The sequence below is a fragment of the Selaginella moellendorffii genome, unplaced genomic scaffold (assembly GCF_000143415.4).
Source record: "Selaginella moellendorffii unplaced genomic scaffold, v1.0 SELMOscaffold_86, whole genome shotgun sequence".
NCBI classification, from domain to species: domain Eukaryota; kingdom Viridiplantae; phylum Streptophyta; class Lycopodiopsida; order Selaginellales; family Selaginellaceae; genus Selaginella; species Selaginella moellendorffii.
In genome coordinates, this window is record NW_003314347.1 from 735,115 (window position 1) to 757,778 (window position 22,664).

The window sequence follows — 22,664 nt, forward strand, 5'->3', positions numbered from 1 at the left end:
GTACGGAATACGGAATGATTATTCGTGGTATATGCGTGCACGGATGATTCCTGGCATTGTTCGTGGGTTTATTCGCGGGATAATACTTGCAACGTACGGGGGTTTAACCATTTTAGGGCACAGCGATGGCATGGGAGGAGGACGCTTCGTGGATGGGATCGTCCATGGAGGGCTCGTCATCGGTGAGCATGGGGGTTCTAGCAGAAAGGAAGCGAAAGTCCCCGGAGATCGAGGTGTGCATCATCTCGGATGCATCGGATCAAGGCGAGGGGAGGAGGAGGAGATGCGTGAGGAGCTGCGGCGGCGATGAGAGGGTCCGATCGGGGTACCGGCTGCGTGCCAAAATCCGCGGCATTGAGAGGTTTGATCCCTTTGCATCGTCGGCGGGGGAGATGGCCAGGAAGAAGCGGCGCATGATGGAGAAGCGGCAGCGAGAGCTTGAGGATGATGCTGGAACGCCGCTGCGCGCTTGCCTGTCCGAGGGCTGTGGCGCCAGAACTCCAGTCTGGAAGGAGCATTTGGATCGAGAGGGCAAGAAAACCAGTCGCCGCGAAAAGCCTGAGAAATCCAAGGGAAGCTCGAGGGAGAAATCGGAGGCCAGGGACGCTCTTCCCCCTCGTCCTCCTCCTCCTTCTCCTCCTCCTCCGCCTCCTCCTCCGCCTCCTCCGGTTGCAAAGCAAGCTCGAACGATTTACAAAGAGGAAGAAGCGAGAGTTTCTCCCAGCAAAGTTTCCGCGAGGAAGAACTTGGGGGCGACGATGAAAAAATCGGCAAAGAAAAGGTCGATGCTGGAGGACATGATCCGGGAGATCAACGAGAGGCAGCGAGTCCCAGGGATGGGAAAGAAGAGGAAGAAGAAGAAGATCACGGCTGCTGGTGCTCGCGATCGAGCTCCAGTGGAGGAGAAGAAGCCTTACGTCAAAGTGGAGGTTGACGAGCTCGTGCAAATGCGGTGTGAGGTGGAGGAAGGCCAGCGGATGCTCGAGAATCTCAGGCAAAAGGTGGAGGAAGCGCAGCAGGAGCTCAACTACAAGAAATCCAGAGTGGAGGAGCTGGAACGAAAGAAAAAGCTCGAGGACGAGAGGAACGTCGCTGCTGCCGCTGCTGCTCGAGGAAGACGAGAACGAACAAGGCCTTCTTACTTTCCAGTTCACAAGGCGTTTGATAGAAGGTGGGACGATCCCGCTTTTGGTCCCGGTGAGGCGGAGGAGGAACAACAGGAAGAGTCCAAGGAGAAAAATGGCAACCAGTCGGATTCTTCGTCCTCGGACGGGAGCCTCGTGAGTTCTTCCCTTCCTTTTCCCAGATTTTCTTTGTCCGACTAAAGTTCTTGGTCTCTATCCCTCTCTAGCAGGTTGCGGTGAACAAATATAGCACTTCTCAAGACGCGGACGAGTTTCGTGACAAGCTTCGCAAGGAGCTCTCCCGGCCTTTCTGCCCGCAGGAGTTGCGAGAGAAGTTCAAGAGCGTTAGGCTTCAAAAGCCGATCATTCGCTCGCGTGATCTCCGTGGCCAGCGCAGCTGCCAGTTTCCGAATGGCAAGGAGGGCCTGTCTTACCTCGATCATCATCCAGGTGAGAAACAACAGCATTGTCTCCCACTTTGTTTCTCAACTCTGGGACTTACGTTCTTTTTACCAGATTTTGCAGCGGCTCTCAAGGTGGCTGTGGATCCAAAGAGCCAGCTTCGACTACTACGCGAGTTTTTCTTTTGGCTCAAGGTAGAAGTTTGTCTGGTTGTTTTTCCAATTGTGATTTCTCTTTATCTCTCTCGCTCCTTGTTGTCCCATAGCACGCGTGCGTGGAAGGCTCTTTCCGACCATGGAATCCACACAATCGTGGACTTCTACGCGAGAAGGGCCCAATCTCAGTGAAAGATGAAGTTATCGTCCTCGACTGACGAGATCAAACCCGTAAGAGTTTTACTCACAGACACTACGAGTTCCACACACAGTTGAGAATAGTGTACAGGAAAACCAATCAAACAAACATTTTTTCTGTAAGAAAAAGATGGTTTTTATCTTTGCTCAACATGGTGGACAAGATCCTCTAAAGTTTGGAGAGGTGGTGGATGTTGAAAGGCCACACATCGGAGCCATTTGGAGCAGCGAACCAAAATCTCCGCGCAGCCAAGTGGTTGAATCTTCCAGTCGGGTGGAACAAATCCCAGAAAACGTGCTCGGACGCGTTGGTGCAAGTCGGAGCAAACATGAAACACTCGAAGTAGCTCCCGAAAGGGCAGCACGGCGTGTTAACATTCGAGAATCCTTGCAAAAGCGAAGACAAAAAATGGTTTTTTTGCGAAGAACTTTGCGTGAGAGATGGAGATCTTTACCGTGAGCAGTGCCGTTTTTGATGGTTGCGGTCATGATCTCGTAGAGATTGGCGTAAACCATATGACTCTCGATGAGCGTGAGGCGGAGCTCCTCGACCATGGCGTGGAGTTTGCGGTTGTAGCTTCGCGCGGCACCGTCGTAGTCACTGGCGCACTGGCCGGGCGTCTCGAGCCTGTAGATGTAGAGCGACATTGGATTGCATCCCAGCGCGGCCACCGAAGAGATGACGAACTTGCGAGCGTTCAAGCCATAGAGTTCCTGGATGGATCATAGAGTTGTAACATCAAAGCTCTCTAGAAAAGATGAAAGAAGGAGAGTGAGAGAGTGTCACTGACTTTGATCTGGCGACGAAGGATGGAGATGAGGAGGTCCTCGAACTGGTCGAGAGTGTAGTTTCTCTGGAGCGTGGGGTTCCTGTAGTAATTGTTTGCGAAGTCGTTGTTGCCAATGGAGATGTAGAAGATGGACTTGGAGACGAGCAGGGACGAGTTGTAAGCTCCCAGTGACGAGTCGAGCGCTTCCTTTGCCTCCCGGAAGTACTCGATTTGTCTATACAAGGGAGCGTGATCTCCCTGGAAGAAAAAAAATATAAAACCATTCGTCACGCAAAGATGACGGAATTGCAAAAAGATCTCACCATGCCAGCCCCAGTACTGTTGTGGATCCCTGCGCCTCCGGATCCAAAGTTTGCTCCTTGAAGAACGTTTCCTCCAGCTCCCAGGTAAGGAGGAGGGAATGGAAGATTCAAAAACGAAGCTTCAGAGACGAAAAGATCAGATTTTTCTTGTGAAAAAAGGATGAATTCACCATCACCTATGTAGTCGGGTATGAGCCTCCCGTCGGTGAATCTCCCCGTAGCTCGGTGCTGGTCGAAGTTCATCCCGAAAGGTGGGAAGTTTGCCCGGGAGAAAGTGTTCAAGTAGTTGTTGTTCCCGGCGTCCACCAGCGAGTCTCCAAACACGAACAATGCGGGAGTTTGCGAGTCATTCTGGCACGAGCCTCTGGGGAGCAGCGCAAGGAAAACCAAGGCAAGAGCTCCGCCAGCCATTGCCATTCTTCCTAACAAACAAATCCAAAAGAGAGGATCAAAGAAAAGAGAGATTTTTTCTTGTGTGTTTCAAACTTTGGAGCTCACCCATGGATCATCCGATTCACAGTCGGCGCTTGCGGCAAGATCACAAGCACCACTCCTTGTCGATGGATTTAAAGCTGCTGTTGTTGCAACGACAAATGTATGCTAGACTATAACACAAAAACTAAGCTTTGATTTTACCAGGAGCTGCCTCGCGGCTACCGGATTTTGTCATGGCTCTTTCAAAGCGCTCTCCCTCGACCTAAATCCACCTTGACGATACCCAGCCAAAGAAAATGGAAAGAGCGTGACCACTTTCTTTTCCTTCCTCGCAAGAAAGAGGGGGTGTCATCTTTCCCAGTTCATCAAAAGAAAATATCACAGGGACTCACAATTGGGGTGGTGGCGCAGTTGGCTAGCGCGTAGGTCTCATAGCTTCTGAGTTATCCTGAGGTCGAGAGTTCGAGCCTCTCTCACCCCAAAAGCTACTTTTGGTTTTTACATTTGGTTACAGTTCTTTGTAGAAGCTAACTTATTGTTCTTTTCTTTTGATCACAGGTTAAAAGCATATTGTGGAGATTTCGAGATCTCAGAGGATAGCTTGATATCAAATGGCTGTTTTTACCTTGTTTGTGATGATGTTTTTGGTGTCCACGCATTGTTATCAGCTAGAGAGTGATCCATATTGCGATTTGAGTCTTTTATTTCGATACTAAATTGTAAGTGACGAAATTTTCCTTTTACTTTAGTCACTTAATCACACTTTCGACCATTTATAAGAATTTCACTCACAACATCTGTAAAGGTATATTTAACTTTCTTATGCCATTAAGAAGTTTTGGGTAGAAATTAGCAAATCCTTGGTTACTTCAGGTTACCATTTCATCATCTGCAATGCTTGGAAGGCTGTGCCAGGATGCCACGCCTGCGCAAACTAGACGCAAATGGTCAAGAGCGAGTGCTCTCTACACGGAGTATCAATCTGTGAAGCTAGTTTCTTCTCTCTTTGATAGAACTATAGAACAAAAATTCTGCCCTTTTGATTGATTATCTCGAGCAAGAGAAAGAACAAAACTGTCGCGTGTTATAATGATAGAAGCTAGAGTTATTTTGGAGCGAGAGCGTAAACGAAGATCATATCGCCTACGCGGATACCTTCTCGGCGGGAGCCGCTGCCTCTTGGATCTCGCCAAGAGCTCGGCTGTCGAGCGCCATTCCCATTGTGTGAAGCCCATTGTCTACGTAGAACACGGTTCCGGAGATGGCCGACGCAAGTGGCGAGGCGAGGAAAGTGGCTGCGTTTCCAATATCATCTGTGCGAAAAGAGTATATAGCGAAGTAAGCAAACCAAGCAAGCCAAGCCAAAGTTTTTAACGCACCAGCTTCGAGATCTCTTTGCAGGGGAGAGTTTGCCTTGGAGTAATCGATCATCTTCTCAATGAATCCGATTGCCTTGGCAGCTCTGCTTTTCAAGGGACCTGAAAAGCATGTCATGCATGAGCCACAGCTTTAATAGATTTGTAAGATTTTACCTGCTGAGATTGTGTTGACCCTGATCTTGTATTTCCTTCCGGCTTCGAACGCGAGAACCCGTGTGTCACTTTCTAGAGCTGCCTTGGCCGAGCTCATCCCTCCACCGTAACTGTTACATGTCACCACATTATGCGCAGTCGAGCCAAAGAGAGAAGAAACCAAAGACAACGGTAGTGTAGTTACCCGGGAATGGTTTTTTCAGATGCCATGTACGTCAAAGAAATGACTGAGCCGCCTATAATGATAAAAAAACGATTGGAAATCTGCAAGAAAGGAAAACACTTGCCTTGATTCATAATTGGAGCAAAATGTCTGAGGAGAGAGACATGTGAATACGCTGATGCGGAGCTAGCCGCGAGGTATCCTTTCCTCGAAGTCTCTAGAAGAGGCTTCGACACCTGAGATCGAAACAAGGAACCACGATGAACAAAAGAAATCGACGATCAGGATTAGAGGAATCTGAATCTCTTACTTCTGGACCATTCGCAAGAGAATGAACGAGAATATCAATGCTGCCAAAGTCTTTTTTCACGCTGTCCACCACTTCCTGCAGGCGGCAACATTGCGAGAACAAAATCGCTTCGATTCAAGCAATAAAGCTTTTTCGTACCGTGACGGTCCAGGCAGAAGCTCCGGCATATCTCTTGTTGTTTTTTATCTGGTGCATGCCACAAGGTAGAGTAAACAGCTATCATGGCAGCAATTAAAATAACAACTCACCTCATCCGGAACGTCTTCAGGGCAGTCAAAGACTGCATCCAGGGGGTACACTTTCGAGATCTCGAACAAGGATCCATTTGGCAATCTAAAAACCGGAAAGGGTCACTACTTCTACCAAAAGGAAAAAAAAAAAAGGGGAAAAAAACAAAGAAAACGCAAAAACTTACTGTCTCGACTCATCGAATTTTCCTCTCCTCAAGCTGGTTTCAAAGATATTGAGAGCCTAAAAGAATAGAAAAGTTAGCACCCAACAGTTGAAAGAGAGCTAAACAAGAAACACGAAGTCATGAATTACCGGAACCCAGGTTCCCAAGAGAATTTCAGCCCCGGCAGAAGCAAGCGTTTTGGCAATCGCCCATCCATATCCTTGATCATCGGCCACTCCAGCGATAAATGCCCTCTTCCCTGCATGCGACAGAAACACGAGCAACAAAAGGAAAATTCACAATGCATGCATGAAAGAAGAAATACCCGTAAGATCGATAGCCAGTCCCGGAACTCCAGCCCCCGTTCCATTCGATCCCGCCGACGCCATGACGACACCGCTCTTAGCACTATTCCTCACGCTGGAGCTGCAAAATCCGCTGCTTTTCAGTGCCGAGAGCGCACCGCTCCTCTCGAAAGGCCTGGCATTGAAGGAGACGACGGATCTGGCAGCATCGGGAGCGACGAGCGAAGCGACGGACGTGGACGAGGTGCCGCGCGCGACCGCGAGCATTCCACTACCTGCAATCAGCGACGCCATTGCTGGATCGAAGCGCGAAATCCCGGGAGCTGCTCGATCGATCGCGAAGCCGCTGCCAAGGAAAACCTAGACGCGCATATACAAACACACACCAAAGAGCATGCAAACGGAGAGCTCAATGTGGTGTCCTTGGCAAAGCCCCAGTGCAAATGTCCCGGTGTCCCTAGCATTTAAATAACACGCTCAAGGACACGCTCCACCGTCCCTTCCCATCCACGGTCCAAACAATTCCACCTTTGCTATAAACTACTCTCTTTTCCCATCCTAAAAAAAATAATGCCACAGAGAATTCTCGGGGAGAAGTTCTTCTAGCTCATAGAAGTTCTTCCAGATGATCTAATCCAATGCATTCTTTCCCTTTGGTATCGTATCTCGATCGATCACGGACTCGGGCCAGAGCGTCGCCGCTTGGGATCACGATCGAAGAGATTTAAGTTCAAGGAGACATCCTCGCTTAAGTTCTTCTTTGGATCCCCCCATCCTGTTCCTCCCGTGGCTGCCGACGATCCTCCACCATCGCCGCCTTCCGGTGGAGAAGTTGATGCCAACGCCAGCCCGATCTCAAAGGGAGGAACCGGCAGCCGTATCTGGAGATCGATGTTCTTGTTAGCTTTGGACGCTAGAGGAGCAGCGTGACGAGAGACAGCTATCGGAGAATGCCGTGGCGCTGCTGCTCCCAACTCCACCGGTCCCTGTGACGAGCCCGGCTCGATCAAATTCCCCGAAGAACGCAACCTCTCGTGCGGTGCCAGCATCATATCCATCTTGGAGTAATCCTTTGGAGACGCGTCTGGCACCCCGGTTGCTCCCACCGCGATTGACGACCCCCACCGCCGTTGTTCTTCCAGAGCGTCTGTGCCGCAAACACGTAAAAACGTAAGAACACCAGCAAGAGGAAGAAAAACTTCTTTTTCTTCTGGAAAAATGTCACCTTGCAAGGACGTCTCGGTGGTTATCAAGTCCAGTTGTAGCAAGTCAAGCAAACGGCCCAAGTCGACGCCACTTGTCCAGTTCTCGGGCCCGTGCCCGCTTCGCAGCTTCAAACGCCCCCTGTTTGCTGTGCCACCCCAGATGATTCCCACTGGCCTGGGATTCTCACACCGTTCCCACGTCATGGATATTAAGCTGCCACTGTCCCCTTCTAGATCGAATGCCTGCTTGTTCTCCCCCACGATAAGAAAGTCCGTGAAAAAGCAGATGCCTTTCTCATCATTGTATTCGACCGCATACGCCATGATAATGCCTTTTGTAAGCCCGGAGCTCCTCCCCACCTTGACCACGTGTTGCCCCACAATGGACTCGATTGGTGCCTGGAGATCCACTCGGAAAACTTCCCCCAGCTCCCCCAGGCTGTGAACTCTGACCGACACTTTGCTTGTATCAAATGATTCCGCAAACGGAATGAAAGCCCCGTCCGCTCGCACAAACGTCTCTAGAGCAGCGGAAATCAAGAAAAAACGAAACGTAAGTGCTTCAAGCTTTGAAACGGAGTCATCAACAAAGCTCACCTGGATTCATGCCAGCGAAAATGCCATACCACAGATCGTCGGTGATGAAGGACGTCGCCCTTTCTACTGCGCCGAGGTATACCCCTGGTCCAAGGTTTGGCGGCAGAGGATGAAACATCTTTTGGTTTGGGTAATCTAAGTCGACAGCTACGTGCCTGTTTGTCAGGAAACCAACTTGCCTTGCACCCGTCTGACTTCGAACTATAGCACCTAGCGTACCATAAGTCTCTTGACTTGCTACCTGTTGTAGGTAGTTCAAAGTCAGGGACGCAATAAAGCTCAGTCCATACCTGTGATCCGGAGCCAATGCACGGATCGTTACCACGCAACCCTTCGACCAGCTCGGAGTAAATTTGCTCCTTTGGTGTCACGGTCGAAGCGCCATAGTACGAGAATTCAACCACATCTACATCACACCAAACTCCCCCAGGCCCCTGAGTAGAGAAACTGTTACTTCACCAGCGAGTTAAGAAGCCGAGAGCGGTTTTACATGCACTAGTTACCTCGAGAGCAGTCGGCAGTCTCTGGACGTCGAGAAGCCATTGCTTGTGGACCTTGCGAGCCACAAAGACAATGATAGCCGGGATGTTGGTCAGCACCCCAGCTCGCGTCCGGAACCCGAGCGCTGTTCCAAGGCTGTAGCGGCGTAAAACTTTGCTGTGGAAGGCCCGAATGGTCATCAAATCTAGCAGAGTGGAGGCTTGCTGGCCGCTGGGCACCCGCTGCTGCGTGTCCATCTCCGCATCTTTCTGAAGCCCACTAAAATAAGCGGCTCGCTCCTCCGCGGTTCCATTTATCCGAGCCGGCGGCCAGAGGACGTAGGCAGCACTGCTCTCCGAATGCTGACCGCCGGAGGCCACCGCCTGGAGAGGCGGGCTCTCGGACCGTGGATGCCTGGAAGTGCTACCGGGGTAGTAAGTCCAGTCCTTGTTCTGGCGCTCTTCGCCGCCCAACAAAGCTGGCCGTGTTGCTCGCAGCATTCGCGTGATGTCCATCTCCTCGCTGGGCCTGCAATTCCGTCTGTACTCTTGTTACCGCAGTGGAATATCAAAGAAGGAAAGACCCATGATCATCTTAACGATGGAAAGAACAAAAACAGAAATCCATGATCATCGAAAATGGAAGACGGAGAAACCCATGATCATCTTAACGACGAGAAGAACAACAAAAACCCATGATCATGGGAAGAACGAAGAAACGTCTAAACACCCACAGCAGCCCAAAACTTCCCCACACTCGTCAACATGATCAAGGCACGACCCAAAAGCAAAGCACCCGAAAAAAAAAACAACACAGGGAGGAGCAAAAAAAAAAAACATTCCAAACACACACACACAGCCACAGCGTACCAACAAAAAAAAAAAAAAAAAAACTAATGCAGCATTGTCCCAGAAAGGATTGGAACGATATTTCCCAAATTGGAAAGCCCTGTGATCCATCCAAGAAGCAAGAACACGCACGCGAGCAATGAATCAATGCAAGGGCACGAAATATCGCGAGGCCGGATCAAGACGATCAGAATGAATGCAATGCGCGGAGGAGGAGGAGGAGGACGAGTGGCGGATCGAAAACGCGCTTACCTATCCCAGTGGATGAGCTCCTGCGTCCGAAACGAGACCTTCTTCTGGACGAAGTAGGGAAATCCCATGCTAGGGCCGCTGCCGCCGCTGTTGATTCCACTCCCGAGCTCCTCCTGCTCGCCGCCGCCCAGCTCCACCTCGCAAGCCGGCAGCTGCGTCGCCTCGCTCACCGCCGGCGACACATCCTCCTCTTCCTCCTCGGGATCTTCCTCAAGAACCACGCATCCGGCGTCCTCGGCGTCCTCCTCGGCCCTCGCCTCATCGCTCGCCTCCTTGCGGCCGGAATGATCGATATTTCGGGCGCGATCTTTGCGAAGGCTCTGCATCTGTGTGCCCGGAGATCGAGAATCCAGCTATGGCGAGAAGAGGAATGGGGTGAAGAGGAGGAACAAGAAGAGGGGGAGCTCACGAGCGCTGCCCCACTGCCATGCGGATCCAAATGTAGCTAGCTAGGGCGCGCCGCGGCGCGCTCGCCATAACCAAGCTCTCTTTCCCTCGGACGAGAGGAAAAAAAAAAAGAGAGGACCGACACCAAAACACCGACCCGGCGAGTGTTCTGGGCGCCCACTAACGCCGCGGCCTATACGCCAAAACGCCGCAGAAGAGATCCCCCGGTATCCTACTCGAGGACGCCGTATTTACAACACCTGGCGTACGGGCGGACGTGATGGCGCCATGTACGGCGCGCCGGGGAATATGCGCATATGCTCCATGTGTTGACATTTTCCGTACGGAGCGTACGGGCATATGGAATATACCCTGGCCCGGGAATTGACTTCTGGGTAGTGGGCGGTGTTGTCCGAAACGAGGAGAAAAGATTGAAAGCCACGGTTTGTCTCATTCAGCGCAGCGTAGAAACAAAACCACCTAAAGGAGATATATTAGGGTTTGTCTCTTTGAGCAGAGAATATTCCATGGCCTGCCGTACATACTGGTACGGAATTTCGCAGAGAATACTCCACAGCCTACCTTACATGAGTACGCCGCTGATAGTATCATGAAAATTTCATGAAAATCGATAGCTTATTTACCCAGAGCAAGCTTTGAGTTCCTGTTTGTACACTGGCTTGGTTTGTGAGGTTGTATAGCTTTCTTAGCGTAGCAGCAGCCCAGTGGTACGTTCCCAGTGTTTCTTTCTCTTTTTTTCTCGTGGTCCTCCTTCTCGGAGCTGCTGAGATTTTTTGATGACTGATCGATCGATCGATCGCTGCTGCTGCTGCTCGCTCTTGCGCTTATACTGTGCTTTTACTCCTTGGCGCCACCACCGCGGAAGGAACCAGACTTATTTCCAAAGTTTCCATAGCTCAAATCGCGACCCTGCAAAAGTCCACTCGAGAGAGTCAGTAACACTCGGGAGAGAAGGAAGGGAACACTCACACTCGATGGGAGTCAAGAAACCAACGATAGAAAAGCAAGACAAAAACAAAACCAGTCGAAAGTAAAAGCAAAAGCAAAAGCAAACCATGGAGACATCTCTTATTCCTCATCGCATGCCAGCCTCCATCGCGATGAAAGATGGAAGATAGATACGCCGAGAGAGAGCGAGGGAGCGAGGGAGAGTTCCACAACACCCAACGAAGAAAAAAACGAAAGAAGAGAGAAAAAAAAAAAACCACGAAGAACCCCCGCCTCCCCCTCACTGCTAGAACTCAAGCTCTCTCTCTCACACCTCCCTCTCACCACTCTCTCTCTCCGGTCACGTAGTCGGATGACGATTAAATACCATCCGCTTAGGCTCAACTGAGGAGATAGCTGAGCTTCGCTGCAATGGTGCTGGGCTAAACACAGGGGGACCAAAGAACCGTGCTTTAGCTAGAGCTTCCGATGGACCAACCAGTCGTGACTTGGGTACAGGATCAAGCGGACCTAGGAAACGCGACTTGGCTGCATCAAGCGGGTTCAGTTTCTTTGGTACAATGTGACGAACCAAGGGTGGTCGGGTCTGATCTTCCACCACATCTCCCTGCAAAAATCCCACACACAGTTTTCTATTCATTCCCATTGCAAGTAATCATGAAAAGGAGAAAAAAACGAGAGGGAGATGAGGAACCAAACGAACAGAATCGCCGTAAAAACTGTCAAGCATTCATGCATTGCAGGCTCAGGTGGGAAGAAAAGGGAGAAACGTACGCTGTCTTTGGTTGCTGCCGCACTGTCAGGCTCCAAGTTCTTGTGCTTCGGGTTCTCCACCGTGGACGTCGCTGCGGTACCATTTATTTGTCTCCATGGGATATCCGAGTTCCGAGGAGCATCATGGGTATCTTGGACGCCTGCATGCATGAAACCGTCAACGAACCTTCGACGAGGAGATAAAAAAGAAATGTGTTTTCAGGCTGGGCTCAAAGACTAGTCTACCTTGGACCCTGTCAGCAGCAATTGTTGCACCATTGCTCGTGCCTACGAGCCCAGCCTATAGAGGGCGTAACATGCACTGTATCAGAAATAACGTCGTAAAAGACAAACGACATAGCGCTAACCATTCCTCTTGGGGGGCCACTAGACATTTGCGCTTGTTGATATTTTAGTATCGTCCAATCAAACACGTAATCGAATTGGAAACCTGCTCAGATAAGAAAGGCTGCTTGTTAGAGCGTACTCATGAAATATGCTGTAAAAGTAATAACCTTCTCGAATAAATAGATCGCGAAAGATTCTCTTCAAATACGCGTAGTCTGGTTTGTCGTCAAATCGAAGCGACCGACAATAATGAAAATATGAGTGAAATTCGGAAGGGTAACTCTTGCACAACGACTGCAAATAGCAGACAAGGAAAAAAAAATGTTAGCAATGACGCTGGAAGCGCCAAATACATTGCACCTCAATCGTTGTAGACATCTTCCTCTCGCTTATCTTCTCGTATTTCTGCTTCTTGGTTCCAGCCTTGAGTCCTTGCCATGGAAGACTAAATGGCAAAAGCTGTCATCAGTAATCACGCTGAGAACTTCACATACCTGCTTCGAAGGAAATACATGAGAACGTAGCCCAAAGACTCGAGATCATCCCTTCTACTTTGCTCTGCAATCTAAATGGGCTGAGAATCCAAACCAGAATCCAAACGGTCATAATTTTACTAACCGATTCCGAGGTGCGTATTGATACTCGCATAGCGTGCAGTTCCGGTCAGGTTCTTGTTCTCTCTGCAGCAGCAGTCACAAAATGAAACAAAGACGAGCTTTTTTACCTGTAAGCGATGTGCTGGTGTGTAGATGGATCGCGGTACTTCTTGGCAAGACCAAAGTCGATAATATACACCTGGAAGTAGTTACGTGATTCACATGCTCACGGGAAAAACAGTCGCAAACCTGATTTGCGCGCCTTCCAAGACCCATAAGAAAGTTATCTGGCTTAATATCCCGGTGCAAAAAGCTCTTTGAGTGCACATACTCCACTCTGTTTATCTGTGCCAGTTCAAATTAAGTGAGTTTTAAACACGCCGGCGACAAAGTACACGTACCAGTTGATCCGCAAGCATGAGCACGGTCTTCAGCGAGAACTTACGGTTACAAAAATTGAAAAGATCCTCAAGACTTGGGCCGAGCAGATCTAAAACTAGACCATTGTAATCCCCTTCGATTCCAAACCATCTTATGTTAGGTATTCCAGCTGCAGAAAAACCAGAATTTGTAAGCTTTGCATGTAAAAATAAGAATAAGAGAGTAGGAACCCACTTCCTCCCTGAAGGATTCTATACAGCTTAGACTCGTATAGCAATTGCGGGTGTTTGGTCTTGACGCTTTCCTACAATGCCCAAAAATTCGATCACATTCTCGACAAAACCTTCGAAAATAATCGCCACTAACCAATTTGATCGCAACTTCTTCGTTTGTTTGGATATTCGTACCTGTCACACATCACTTGAGCTCCCAAAACCCCTCATTGCTAATTTCCCTCTTACCTAGATAGATTTCACCGAAAGATCCACTTCCAATCTTTCGACCGAGCCGATACTTGTTGCCTATGCGCGGCTCCATCCCAAATCTGGCGACCCTAGGATCTCATAGCAGTAGAGGCCCGGGGAAGAGAAATTGCCCGATTGAAAACCCTGAAAACCCTGATCGACACCGGCGATCGCCGCAGCGCCGCACGGATCAAGGCACCAGGACGCGATCTATCCACCTGTGACACGAATTCGATGGCGCCGGTGTGATCCCCTAGAACGCGCCCTACCAAGAAACAACGAAAAAGGAAAGGAAGAGACTCTGTGGGTTAACCCGGGTTAAGCACCAACAGCTGTGATGTGGCCACGTAGCGTCGGCAATGGACGGTTATTCCCACGAGCGTAGCACCTCGCTGGCGTGATCCAGTCCGTCCAAGCCGGGCTTGTCTTACGGCTGTCGGTTACCCGGACGCTGATATTCGCATCGCACGGCAGCATTCCTGCCAAGTGGGGGAGGCATCCGACGCTCGATTCTAGGATAGGATATGATAGCGATTATACAATACAGCTATGGGAAGACAACGCTTGATCGCTCAAGGATGTCGCAAGCACGATGGTCTCTCCACATTCTTTTTGTAGTAAAGGTTGGCACAAAATTTTTCCTCTTTACCATTTTTTAACTTAGACATATTGTCTAAAAATCGAAGTAAAGGATATCTCTTTGCCATTCTTTCTTTGAACATAGTTTAGCTGTTGTCTTTATACAAAACTGCATTTTTACCGGAAAAACGAAGTAAAAATCATACCTTGTCTATAGCTTGTGTCCCGGGAACCTGGAATCACAATCAAAATTGTTAGAGGCAAGCATTCGAAAGTTCCAAAACTTACTTCCATGGGATTTCACTCGTATCGATTCCGGACGCGTGAAGCATGTCCACATGCAAGAGCGCTTCCCTGCATTCTTCACGGTCGTCGTGATACTTCCTCTCCTTGCCGATGATTTGATACTTCTCGTGTCCTTTGCCCGCTATAACCTGGAAGAACCATCGCACAACTTCACGTCATTCACACGAGTAGATGCTTACCACTGCGTCCCCTTCTTCACCCATGGCAACCGCTGCTCGCACGGCGATCTTTCGGAGATCGTAGACAAACACCCTGTTGCCGTTCCATATGGGAGGATAGTAGCTCCTCTCGCCACACTTTAGATATTCGTCCATCGACCATCCGACACCAGCCAACATGTCGTCCAGAATTTCCACTGTTGAAAAGAAAGAGAGACAAGTGGATCAAACTCACGCTTTGCACAACTTCAAACTTACGGGGGTCCTCGGATCTCGGATTATCAGAAGTAAAAATGCAAACTTCGCTTTTTGCAGCAGCTATTTTAGCCATCACTGGTCGCTTTCCTCGATCTCTGTCTCCTCCACAGCCAACAACTGCACGGCAAGAACACACAAGAGTTAGAACAAGAAAACAATTTTCCGCAGCGCAGACAATTTACCTGTGATAATTCGCCGTGGACCACACTCTCGTACTGTGTCCAAAAGCCGAGACAAAGCGTCAGGAGTGTGCGCGTAATCAACGATGACGGCGAAGGGCTGTTCTTCGTCCACCAGTTCGACCCTTCCGGGAACGCTGTCCACCTCTTCTATCCCGCGAACAATATCTTCTAGTGGAGCATCAACAGCAATCCCCACTGAAACAGCCGCGAGAATGTTGTACACGTTGTGTCTTCCCAAAAGGCCTGACGATATCTCGATGTTCCCTCGGGGTGTCTTGACGAGAACGTTCGTCTCGAACAGTGTAAGTTGGATGTCGAGAGGATGCACATCAGCAGACTTTTCCATGCCGAACGTAACCACTGGCACTTTCGGATTTCCCAGCGAAACGAAGTAGCCTGCATTTGGATCGTCTATGTTAACGACTTTCCTGTGCCTCGCAGGGTCGACCATGCTGGCGAAAAGCTTTCCCTTGGCTTCCTTGTAACTGTCCTCGTTCTCGTGGTAGTCCATATGATCCCGAGTTAAATTCGTAAACACCGCAACGTCGAAATCGATTTCCTTGCACCGGTCCTGAGCAAGAGCGTGGGACGAAACCTCCATCACGCAGACCTCCGTCCTGTTATGAACCATCGTCGCCATCAACTTCTGGAGATAAACAGCGTCGGGAGTAGTGTGAGGAGCGTCTTGCTTGTGCTTTCCATGGATGGAGTAAGATATGGTACCGATCAAACCAGTCTTTAGTCCCATAGACTCGTAGATGCTTCTTAGAAGATAGGACGTAGTCGTTTTGCCATTGGTACCTGTGATGCCAACCACGGCCAAACTTTCCGACGGACGTCCATAGAAAGCACCAGCGAGAGCCGACAGGATCGAGTTCGTGTCACTGACTATCACCACTGCCTTGACGCTCTCACCGATCTCCACTTCTTTGGTGGCGACGATAACCACGGCTCCCTGCTCGGCTGCTTGAGGAACGAAGCTATGGCCGTCGGATGTTTCTCCAATGCAGCACACGAACATGTCGCCCGAGTTTACTTGACGGGAGTCGTGATGGATTCCAGAGATGATCACGTCCAAGTCTCCTTCCACAGACAATGGCACGACTTTGGCTTCGTCCAGGAGCTCCGTGAGTGTCATCTTGAATCTCGGTTCCTTGATCACACTCTCCTGGAGCTCTCCAAGCTCCAAGTTGAAAGATGGATCGTCCTTGTCAACTTTCACCTTTGGTGGGGGCGGAGCCTCCTCTGGTATGGATGCTTGTGCACTTTCATCCTTTGCTTCCTCCTCTTCACTTCCATCGGATTCTTCCGAGGATTTCACCACCACATTCGCTGCTCGTCGCTTGGAAACCTTAGAAGCTTCATACCTCTCCCCCAAATCCTTGAGCTTGTTGAACATAGACGAGCTGTTCGCCACGCCATTCACCGCCGCCTTGTCCTGATCCGGTCCGCCATTCTTTCTCGGCTGGAACGCCTCCTCGGGCCCCTCCGCCTCAGGCGGATCATTTCCTGCCGAATCCGCATACCTGTGCTCGCCCTCGCCATCGCCTCCTCGTCGCGGCTTGCGCCCTCGGCTCCTGGTCGCGCACACAGCCACGGATCGATCGGAGCAAACCCTGGCGCCATTCCAGCCCGCGCGAGGCTGCGCAAGAACCCTAGACAGCGGCAATGGGCAAGAAAATGCGGCCAACGCCATGGACGAAGGTTTAAACCAGGGGCTAACGTCATATTCCAGCATCTACCAGAATATCCGGGAGAATAGTCATCCAATCCCTCAAGCTGCCTGTCACGCTGCTCTATGAGCCTTTCTCCTCGCCTACAACCTCAAGCATGGCCAGATCGAAGCTAAGGACATCAACTTTGCCAAGAGCTTTTGGGACGCACTAGACGATCCTGAGTACGTGACGGAGCACCATGACGCGGTATACAATATCACAACTACGCTCTTGGCTGATTATCTCGGGGAGAGTCCTACACCATACCGGGTCCTTAAAGGAGGAGTGGAAGCCGATGGGATACTGATGGCAAACAGGGTGGGAGTTCTCTTCCTGGACTGGAAACCCCAGTCGGGAACTGGTGGAAATCCTTTTTTCGAGAATCTGGATTACTTGAGACGCACTGGACTTGAGGCATGGAAGTATCAAACTTATGCGTTCGCCATCAATGTGGAAGGCCGGCTCCAGCATGTCGTCGCTGCGTCTCTGGAGAGCAAGCACAGAGTTTGGGCCGAGCCCGTCGCAGTGATGACGTGCTATGGAAATTTTGAGCAGCTCACGGATCTGGAGGGCCATTCGCATCTTTATGGAGGAAGTGAGCCACAAAAGACTCATCACGAGGCTGCAAGGTGTGACAACGTCGTGACAGCACGTTTCGAAACTCGAGCGGAGAGATGGAAGCAGTCAAGTTTGCATCGAGCTACTCGGAGGAAGCTCACCGGGCATGGGGTCACAACGCACCGGCGCTCAAAGCTGTGAAGCAAATCGGCGTGGACTGGTGGATGGTAAGCATGGAGTACCCCTCTCGTGACGCTGGGTGGGTGTCCGCAGTGGACGTGGTAGAAGGCGCTCGCAAAGACACAAATCATCTTGCCAAGATCAAGTCCTGCATTGCTGCTGCTGCGGCCACGGGCCACTCGAAAGGTTTTGTGCACGGAGACTTGCGCCTGTGCAACGTTATGCTGAGAGCGAAAACTGAGGGCGGCCTGCCGGAGTATGAGGTGCGTATTTTAGACTTCGACTGGGCAGGAAAGGAAGGAGAAGCTGTTTATTCTCGAGTGGCGAGTCCCGAAGTGGAGTGGCCCCCTGGAGCGGACTTTGGCATGGCGATCAAGCAGGAGCACGACACCTTCTTCATAGACAAATTATGTTGATTAGCATCTACTACTATAAGGAGCAAACGCCGAACTTTGTGGGCCGCCGGATCTGGCCAATCGGGGCCGTCCGATGGGGGGGTAACTGTAAAAGGGTTATTTCTTTGACCACGTGTTTGAGAATAATCGCGCTGATGTTTGCTCCCGGCCAATGGGAGGCGGCCAAGCCACGTGGGGCGGGAGAGGAAGGCCCGGCAACGCGTGGCACATGCAAAGTGTTGACCGGGGATTGCTGTTCCAGGGCGTCACTCCGGGCAGGATCAAGTGGGTCGCGGCCCTTGGAGCGTGCTGTGGATCGCGATTTCCTCCGGTGGGTAAGCAAATCCACTCCCAAATCGTTGCTGCTGGCTGGGATTCGAGCTTGATCGTGTCGTGATCCAGCTTGGTTTTGTTTTGTATGTTTGTCTAGGGTTTTTGAGACGGCGAGAGAGCCCCTGCCGCTGCTGCTGATTCACGATCCAAATCGCCGGATTCTGATCAGACTCACCGAGCAGCTTTACAAGGAGCTCAACGGCAAATCCAGCGACCGAGAGAGGATCAAGCGAGCGCGGAAGATGATGAGGCTCCAGAAAATGCTGGATAGGATCCCAAGTGAGAGGAAACCGTGGAAGTCAGTCCGGTGAGGTGGTCTTCGTGGAGGCAAAAAAACTATATGATCGTGTGGGGAGAGATTTTGTTGCCGAATTCAAGAGGAGACAGGTAAGTTTGATATACCTTCCAGATTCCAGATGGCCGTTTGCTAATAACTTCCGTGTTTGTTGTAGAGAGTTGGAGTAACGATGAGTGTTGTTTTGTTGGAACCATGATGGCGAGAAGATGATTGGCCGGGCTGGAGCGAACTCTAAGACGACTAGACCCTGGGTTTACCTGAGAAGAGAACATGAGCAAACTGTTCTAAGCACGTCGAAGAAACGAGAAATGAAGTTGTCTCCAAGCTCGAGAAGTTGGCTGCAAGGATTGGTCAACTGGAGGCCAGTGCTCGGACTCTAGCATCGGAGAAGCCAACTTTCAAGAGTCAAATCCAGAAGTTGGATCCGGTAAGGTTGTCCATGATAGTAGTGAGGAATGACGTAAACCAGTGCCAGATGGCTGCAAGATGGCGAGAAGACAATATAGCTGAAGCTGCTCATGACCGGGGTTTCAGATGGCTGCGGAGACTATAAGACAGAGTATGCTAGACGTTCTCTGTCATCTGGTGGAATGAGGGAAGTGTTCGGAGAGGAACCCCAGGGGATAATGGCTGACGGAGTCGAATCCGCTGCACGAGGTGGAGCTCTCGGCCAGGAGCACGTTGAGAAGAGGATGGCAGAGTTTGGAAGCGCAAAGGCAAGCCTGGAGAAGCAAGTAAATGGCAGCTGATGGAGAGGATCACAGGGCTCAAGGCGCTCGAGGAGAGAGAGACGTGCCGAATGCAAAGGAAAGCTTTGGGGAGACTGAACGAGGAGCTCCGAAGGATGAAGGCTGAGGCACCGAGGGATCAGAGAGCACAGTTGGACAAGTCAGTTGCCGTGGAGCACCGAGCTCAAGAGGTTTGACGGATCAAATGGACGCTACATGCGACAAGAAGGAGGCTTTGCAAGTCACTCCTCAAGCTCTATTTTTGTGTGCTCCCACTCGAGCTTCTCAGCACGATGAAGGCCTGAAGTGGCAGAAGCATTTGTCAGAGACGTCGAAGAAACGAGAATTGGAAGATTGAGAAGTTGGCTGCAAGGATTGGTCACGTTGAGGCCAGTACTCGGACTCTTCCATCGGTCTTTTCCAGCAGCAGCGCGTCCACTCTCCTTGATGTGCACAGCGATTCGAGCCGCGGCCTCAAACTCCAGCCAGCCATCCATGACGATCATCTGCCTCTCATCGTCATCATCTGCTGATGCTCCCACTGAAGATAAGAAGCTAGAATACATTTTGGACGCCTTCATCGAGCGAAATAGTTATTGTGAGTTTTGCATGTGCCTAATGACGTGGCAATAATTAAGCAGGCCTTTGGGCCAACGGTTGTGATTAACCCAAAGTTAATCAATTGTTTCATTCAGGATTGCCCTCTCCGATGGCAGCGGCAGCTAGCGATTCTGATGTGGGGTCTCAAGATCATGTAGATTACAATTACCAGCCATCGCCAGATGATGTTTCTTCACAGCAGCAACAAGTTCTAGGTGATGTAGAGATGGGTGGAGAGAGCAGTGAACCAGGTTTGTGTTTATCTTGATAAACCAGAATTGAATCACTTTTCTTTCCAGGATCTGAGCACCTTACACAGCTTAGTGCTTCAGGTACTTAGTCTATTCCAATACAGTGCTTTACAGCTTAACAAATAGGTGTACAAGAAGACTTTAAACAGCCGGTACAGCCGTTACATTTCCAAAGTCCCTTTGCTATTTTAGCAGGTACTGGCACTTGGCTTTTTTGCTCCATAAACCTTCTCTGTGGCCAGATCCAGGTGCTCAGACACAAACTTCTAGCCAAGTGCCCCGTGGGATTATAGGAGGTACTACTCAATTTTAGAATTTTTTTTTTAGTTATGGGTTTGTAACGGGCTTTTTTAGCTAAGCGCAAATTATATAGCATTCAAGACCCTGGCATATGGAATATGATTGCTTCTTCTGAGGAAACACAATATGCATGTGTTCATATTGCGGATCTACAGCTCCATTCAGGTGGTGAGCCGCTTCTTATATATGTATTATCTCGGTACGGCAGTTATGATTTCCAACATGAGATCCACTCAACAAGCATGGCATCAACATCAAGGTTCCTTAATATCGATTTCACTGACAGCTACGGCATGCACCTTGCGACAGCTTCAATGGCAGCCAACGCTGCTGACAAATACAGCCACCTTTTCAAGCCATCTAACTGGCTGTGTATTCAACACTACAAAGTCAGAGCTAAAAATCCGAAGTATCATTTGGGGCTCCATCGTCTCTCAGTAGATATTTCTATGGCCACACATGTTCGAGCATGGCCAGAGAAGGCTCCTCCAGTGCTTGATTTTGTCAGACCATCAGACATTGTTCCACTGAGTCAGTTTGCAGTGGATGCTTCTGCTTATACTTCTTCAACGGTTGCTGCGGCAATCACTGGTGTAGATCAAACGCCTAACACTACAAACATCATATTCATTGCTGATGATCCTGAAGCTGAAAACACCTATAAGGTATTTGTAATATTTTGACTAGATTTTTTGGTGAACTTCAAATATAGGTGCATGTGCTGGGTGATATGGACCATGTCTATCATGAGCTCAAATCATCATGGTTTGCTGGGGACATGCCAAGTCGTATTTTCTACAATCTCCGAGGAACTAAAGATAAAAATGTGTTCAGGATTGCACCCTCGACTATTGTCTTGAAAATTCCTGACGATACACCTTGGGATCATATACAAAAGCAGTTGCACTCTGTCTCATTCATATATGGAAAGAACTTCTTTGGGGTACGTCTCTCTTGATGTATACCAGCCGTTCAGAACACATGTTTTGTCAATAGGTGCATGGCCATTTCATCCCTGAAAACCCTCGAGCAATCTCTGTTTGTTGCGGCTGCCATGTTTGCAAAAAGTTTAGGGTCGAGAAACAAACGCGAGATATTGGTTGGTGCCACCATTGCAAGAACGAACGAACGTTTTTTCAAACTTTGCGGGTCCATGGCAAATTCTATCCAGATACTGGCCACCCCCAAGATGTTTGCATGGAGGACACTTATATAGACCAAGCATATGGTCTCACTCCTGGCCAGTTTCTAAGAATGTTCACCTCTACTCGAATGCCTGAGGCAATCAAACTTTTGGAGACAAAGAAGCCACCAACAGGCCACTTCTTATTTTCGACTGGTGCCGATCAAAGCTCACCAAAAGTTATTGCATTCAAGGCTGATTAGAGTACTGTGCACTTTTATTTCCTGTTCCAGTGTGCTTTCATTTCCTGTTCCCGTGTGCTTTCATTTTCTGTTTGTATTGTCTATGTACAGAAAATGTATTGTCTATAAGCTTGCTGCATAGTTGTTTTTATTACAACCTCAAAGTCTCTTGCAAGACTCTCTGGAATGCGAGCTTCCCAATCGCTGCACTGCCCCACTGCTTGCGGCAGGCCAGCAACGTCATCATGTCACGAAGCTGGGCTTGAAAGGCATCGTCCGCCACATCCAGAGCTTCCTGGATTGCTGCCTTGCACAAGGCTGTAACTTGCGTTAGACCAACAAAAACATTTTTTTTCAGGAAACTTACGTGCATGCCGTGCTCATCAATGTAAGATGACCTTCATGCAATGGATTAAAATCACCGGAAAGAACGACCCTTCTGCCGATTCTACAGTCTTTGCTACCTGTATCACAACTTATGAAAAAACTAACCACTGAGCAAATTTCGAAGTACCTTCACCAGGATAATCGACCATGCAGACATTTCCATGTATTAGCTGCTCGAGCTCTTCGTCCTCTGTGTAATTCAGCCTAGAGTCTCGAATTTCTTCCTCAGGGCTCTTGAATTCTCCCGGTACCGTATTTCCAATCTCACAAATGTCAACCATAGCCTGGACATAAATCAAAAGTTTGGGCGAACTGAAAAGCCTGGTCATAAAAATCATAACCTTGAACAGGGGCTGACTGGATAGACAATCCTCTCCAAAACAATCTCTATATCCCTGGAGATGAGAAAAACAATCGATTAAATTCGTTGCTGTAAATACACAAGACCTGTGATCTCCTCGCTTGGGACTCCCAGTTGTCCCAAGCGATTTACCTATTTTCTCGCAGTACCTGGCACTTGGTCTTGAAGAAGATGACATGGGCGGACCAAGAGCTACACTTGCTATGGATGCCATGATTGGCAGTGAAGGCTCAGCTGTAATGTAACATCACCTGTCGGAATGTAACAGCTGCTCCAATTCTTTCCTCACGTCCTTGATCTAAACAAGCAAACTGAAATG

At 49.6% G+C, this 22,664-nt stretch overlaps 6 protein-coding genes, 1 long non-coding RNA gene and 1 other non-coding gene across 10 annotated transcripts; 2 read left to right on the top strand and 6 right to left on the bottom strand.

The window, feature by feature from the left end:
- The first annotated feature begins 46 nt into the window (after positions 1 to 46).
- LOC112341570 (MAP7 domain-containing protein 1-like) lies at positions 47 to 2,021 on the top strand. Of its 2 annotated transcripts, none has more exons than XM_024661895.1 (4): positions 47 to 1,280; positions 1,352 to 1,574; positions 1,641 to 1,720; positions 1,792 to 2,021. In XM_024661895.1, the coding sequence occupies exons 1-4, from the start codon at positions 126 to 128 to the stop codon at positions 1,897 to 1,899; spliced, it is 1,566 nt and encodes a 521-aa protein (XP_024517663.1). In that variant the 5' UTR covers positions 47 to 125; the 3' UTR covers positions 1,900 to 2,021. The 2 variants fall into 2 exon arrangements, with proteins under 2 accessions (XP_024517663.1, XP_024517664.1); XM_024661896.1 differs by having other exon boundaries at positions 1,355 to 1,574.
- LOC9656790 (GDSL esterase/lipase At2g04570) lies at positions 1,966 to 3,625 on the bottom strand. Its single transcript, XM_024661897.1, has 7 exons — positions 3,609 to 3,625; positions 3,471 to 3,547; positions 3,149 to 3,394; positions 2,973 to 3,091; positions 2,671 to 2,907; positions 2,335 to 2,593; positions 1,966 to 2,266 (listed from the first exon to the last, which is right to left on the bottom strand). The coding sequence occupies exons 2-7, from the start codon at positions 3,472 to 3,474 to the stop codon at positions 2,049 to 2,051; spliced, it is 1,083 nt and encodes a 360-aa protein (XP_024517665.1). The 5' UTR covers positions 3,475 to 3,547; positions 3,609 to 3,625; the 3' UTR covers positions 1,966 to 2,048.
- A 178-nt stretch (positions 3,626 to 3,803) lies between these two features.
- Positions 3,804 to 3,888, top strand: TRNAM-CAU. The gene is given in 2 exon segments: positions 3,804 to 3,841; positions 3,853 to 3,888. It is a non-coding gene; the product is annotated as a tRNA-Met (tRNA).
- A 539-nt stretch (positions 3,889 to 4,427) lies between these two features.
- Positions 4,428 to 6,523, bottom strand: LOC9657763 (enoyl-[acyl-carrier-protein] reductase [NADH] 1, chloroplastic). The gene is made up of 11 exons (XM_024661964.1): positions 6,132 to 6,523; positions 5,956 to 6,065; positions 5,828 to 5,883; positions 5,661 to 5,745; positions 5,551 to 5,598; positions 5,413 to 5,487; positions 5,227 to 5,338; positions 5,124 to 5,175; positions 4,940 to 5,049; positions 4,787 to 4,885; positions 4,428 to 4,720 (listed from the first exon to the last, which is right to left on the bottom strand). The coding sequence occupies exons 1-11, from the start codon at positions 6,403 to 6,405 to the stop codon at positions 4,551 to 4,553; spliced, it is 1,191 nt and encodes a 396-aa protein (XP_024517732.1). The 5' UTR covers positions 6,406 to 6,523; the 3' UTR covers positions 4,428 to 4,550.
- Positions 6,524 to 6,640: 117 nt separating this feature from the next.
- LOC9657764 lies at positions 6,641 to 10,083 on the bottom strand. Of its 2 annotated transcripts, none has more exons than XM_002988103.2 (6): positions 9,494 to 10,083; positions 8,417 to 8,921; positions 8,204 to 8,347; positions 7,914 to 8,154; positions 7,337 to 7,837; positions 6,641 to 7,258 (listed from the first exon to the last, which is right to left on the bottom strand). In XM_002988103.2, exons 1-6 carry the CDS (start codon positions 9,817 to 9,819, stop codon positions 6,786 to 6,788), a joined length of 2,190 nt encoding a protein of 729 aa, XP_002988149.2. In that variant the 5' UTR covers positions 9,820 to 10,083; the 3' UTR covers positions 6,641 to 6,785. The 2 variants fall into 2 exon arrangements, with proteins under 2 accessions (XP_002988149.2, XP_024517729.1); XM_024661961.1 differs by having other exon boundaries at positions 8,417 to 8,933.
- Positions 10,084 to 10,622: 539 nt separating this feature from the next.
- LOC9657765 (casein kinase I) lies at positions 10,623 to 13,693 on the bottom strand. Its single transcript, XM_024661963.1, has 15 exons — positions 13,389 to 13,693; positions 13,294 to 13,334; positions 13,162 to 13,231; positions 12,948 to 13,096; positions 12,796 to 12,891; positions 12,675 to 12,745; positions 12,569 to 12,630; positions 12,445 to 12,508; positions 12,311 to 12,395; positions 12,118 to 12,244; positions 11,971 to 12,053; positions 11,849 to 11,903; positions 11,624 to 11,763; positions 11,217 to 11,456; positions 10,623 to 10,810 (listed from the first exon to the last, which is right to left on the bottom strand). Exons 1-15 carry the CDS (start codon positions 13,462 to 13,464, stop codon positions 10,739 to 10,741), a joined length of 1,431 nt encoding a protein of 476 aa, XP_024517731.1. The 5' UTR covers positions 13,465 to 13,693; the 3' UTR covers positions 10,623 to 10,738.
- A 369-nt stretch (positions 13,694 to 14,062) lies between these two features.
- On the bottom strand, positions 14,063 to 16,576 carry LOC9657766 (UDP-N-acetylmuramoyl-L-alanyl-D-glutamate--2,6-diaminopimelate ligase MurE homolog, chloroplastic). The gene is made up of 5 exons (XM_024661962.1): positions 14,875 to 16,576; positions 14,693 to 14,809; positions 14,456 to 14,631; positions 14,259 to 14,404; positions 14,063 to 14,203 (listed from the first exon to the last, which is right to left on the bottom strand). The coding sequence occupies exons 1-5, from the start codon at positions 16,568 to 16,570 to the stop codon at positions 14,182 to 14,184; spliced, it is 2,157 nt and encodes a 718-aa protein (XP_024517730.1). The 5' UTR covers positions 16,571 to 16,576; the 3' UTR covers positions 14,063 to 14,181.
- A 5,138-nt stretch (positions 16,577 to 21,714) lies between these two features.
- On the bottom strand, positions 21,715 to 22,223 carry LOC112341581. Its single transcript, XR_002990597.1, has 3 exons — positions 22,112 to 22,223; positions 21,965 to 22,061; positions 21,715 to 21,915 (listed from the first exon to the last, which is right to left on the bottom strand). It is a non-coding gene; the product is annotated as an uncharacterized LOC112341581 (long non-coding RNA).
- Positions 22,224 to 22,664: the final 441 nt, after the last annotated feature.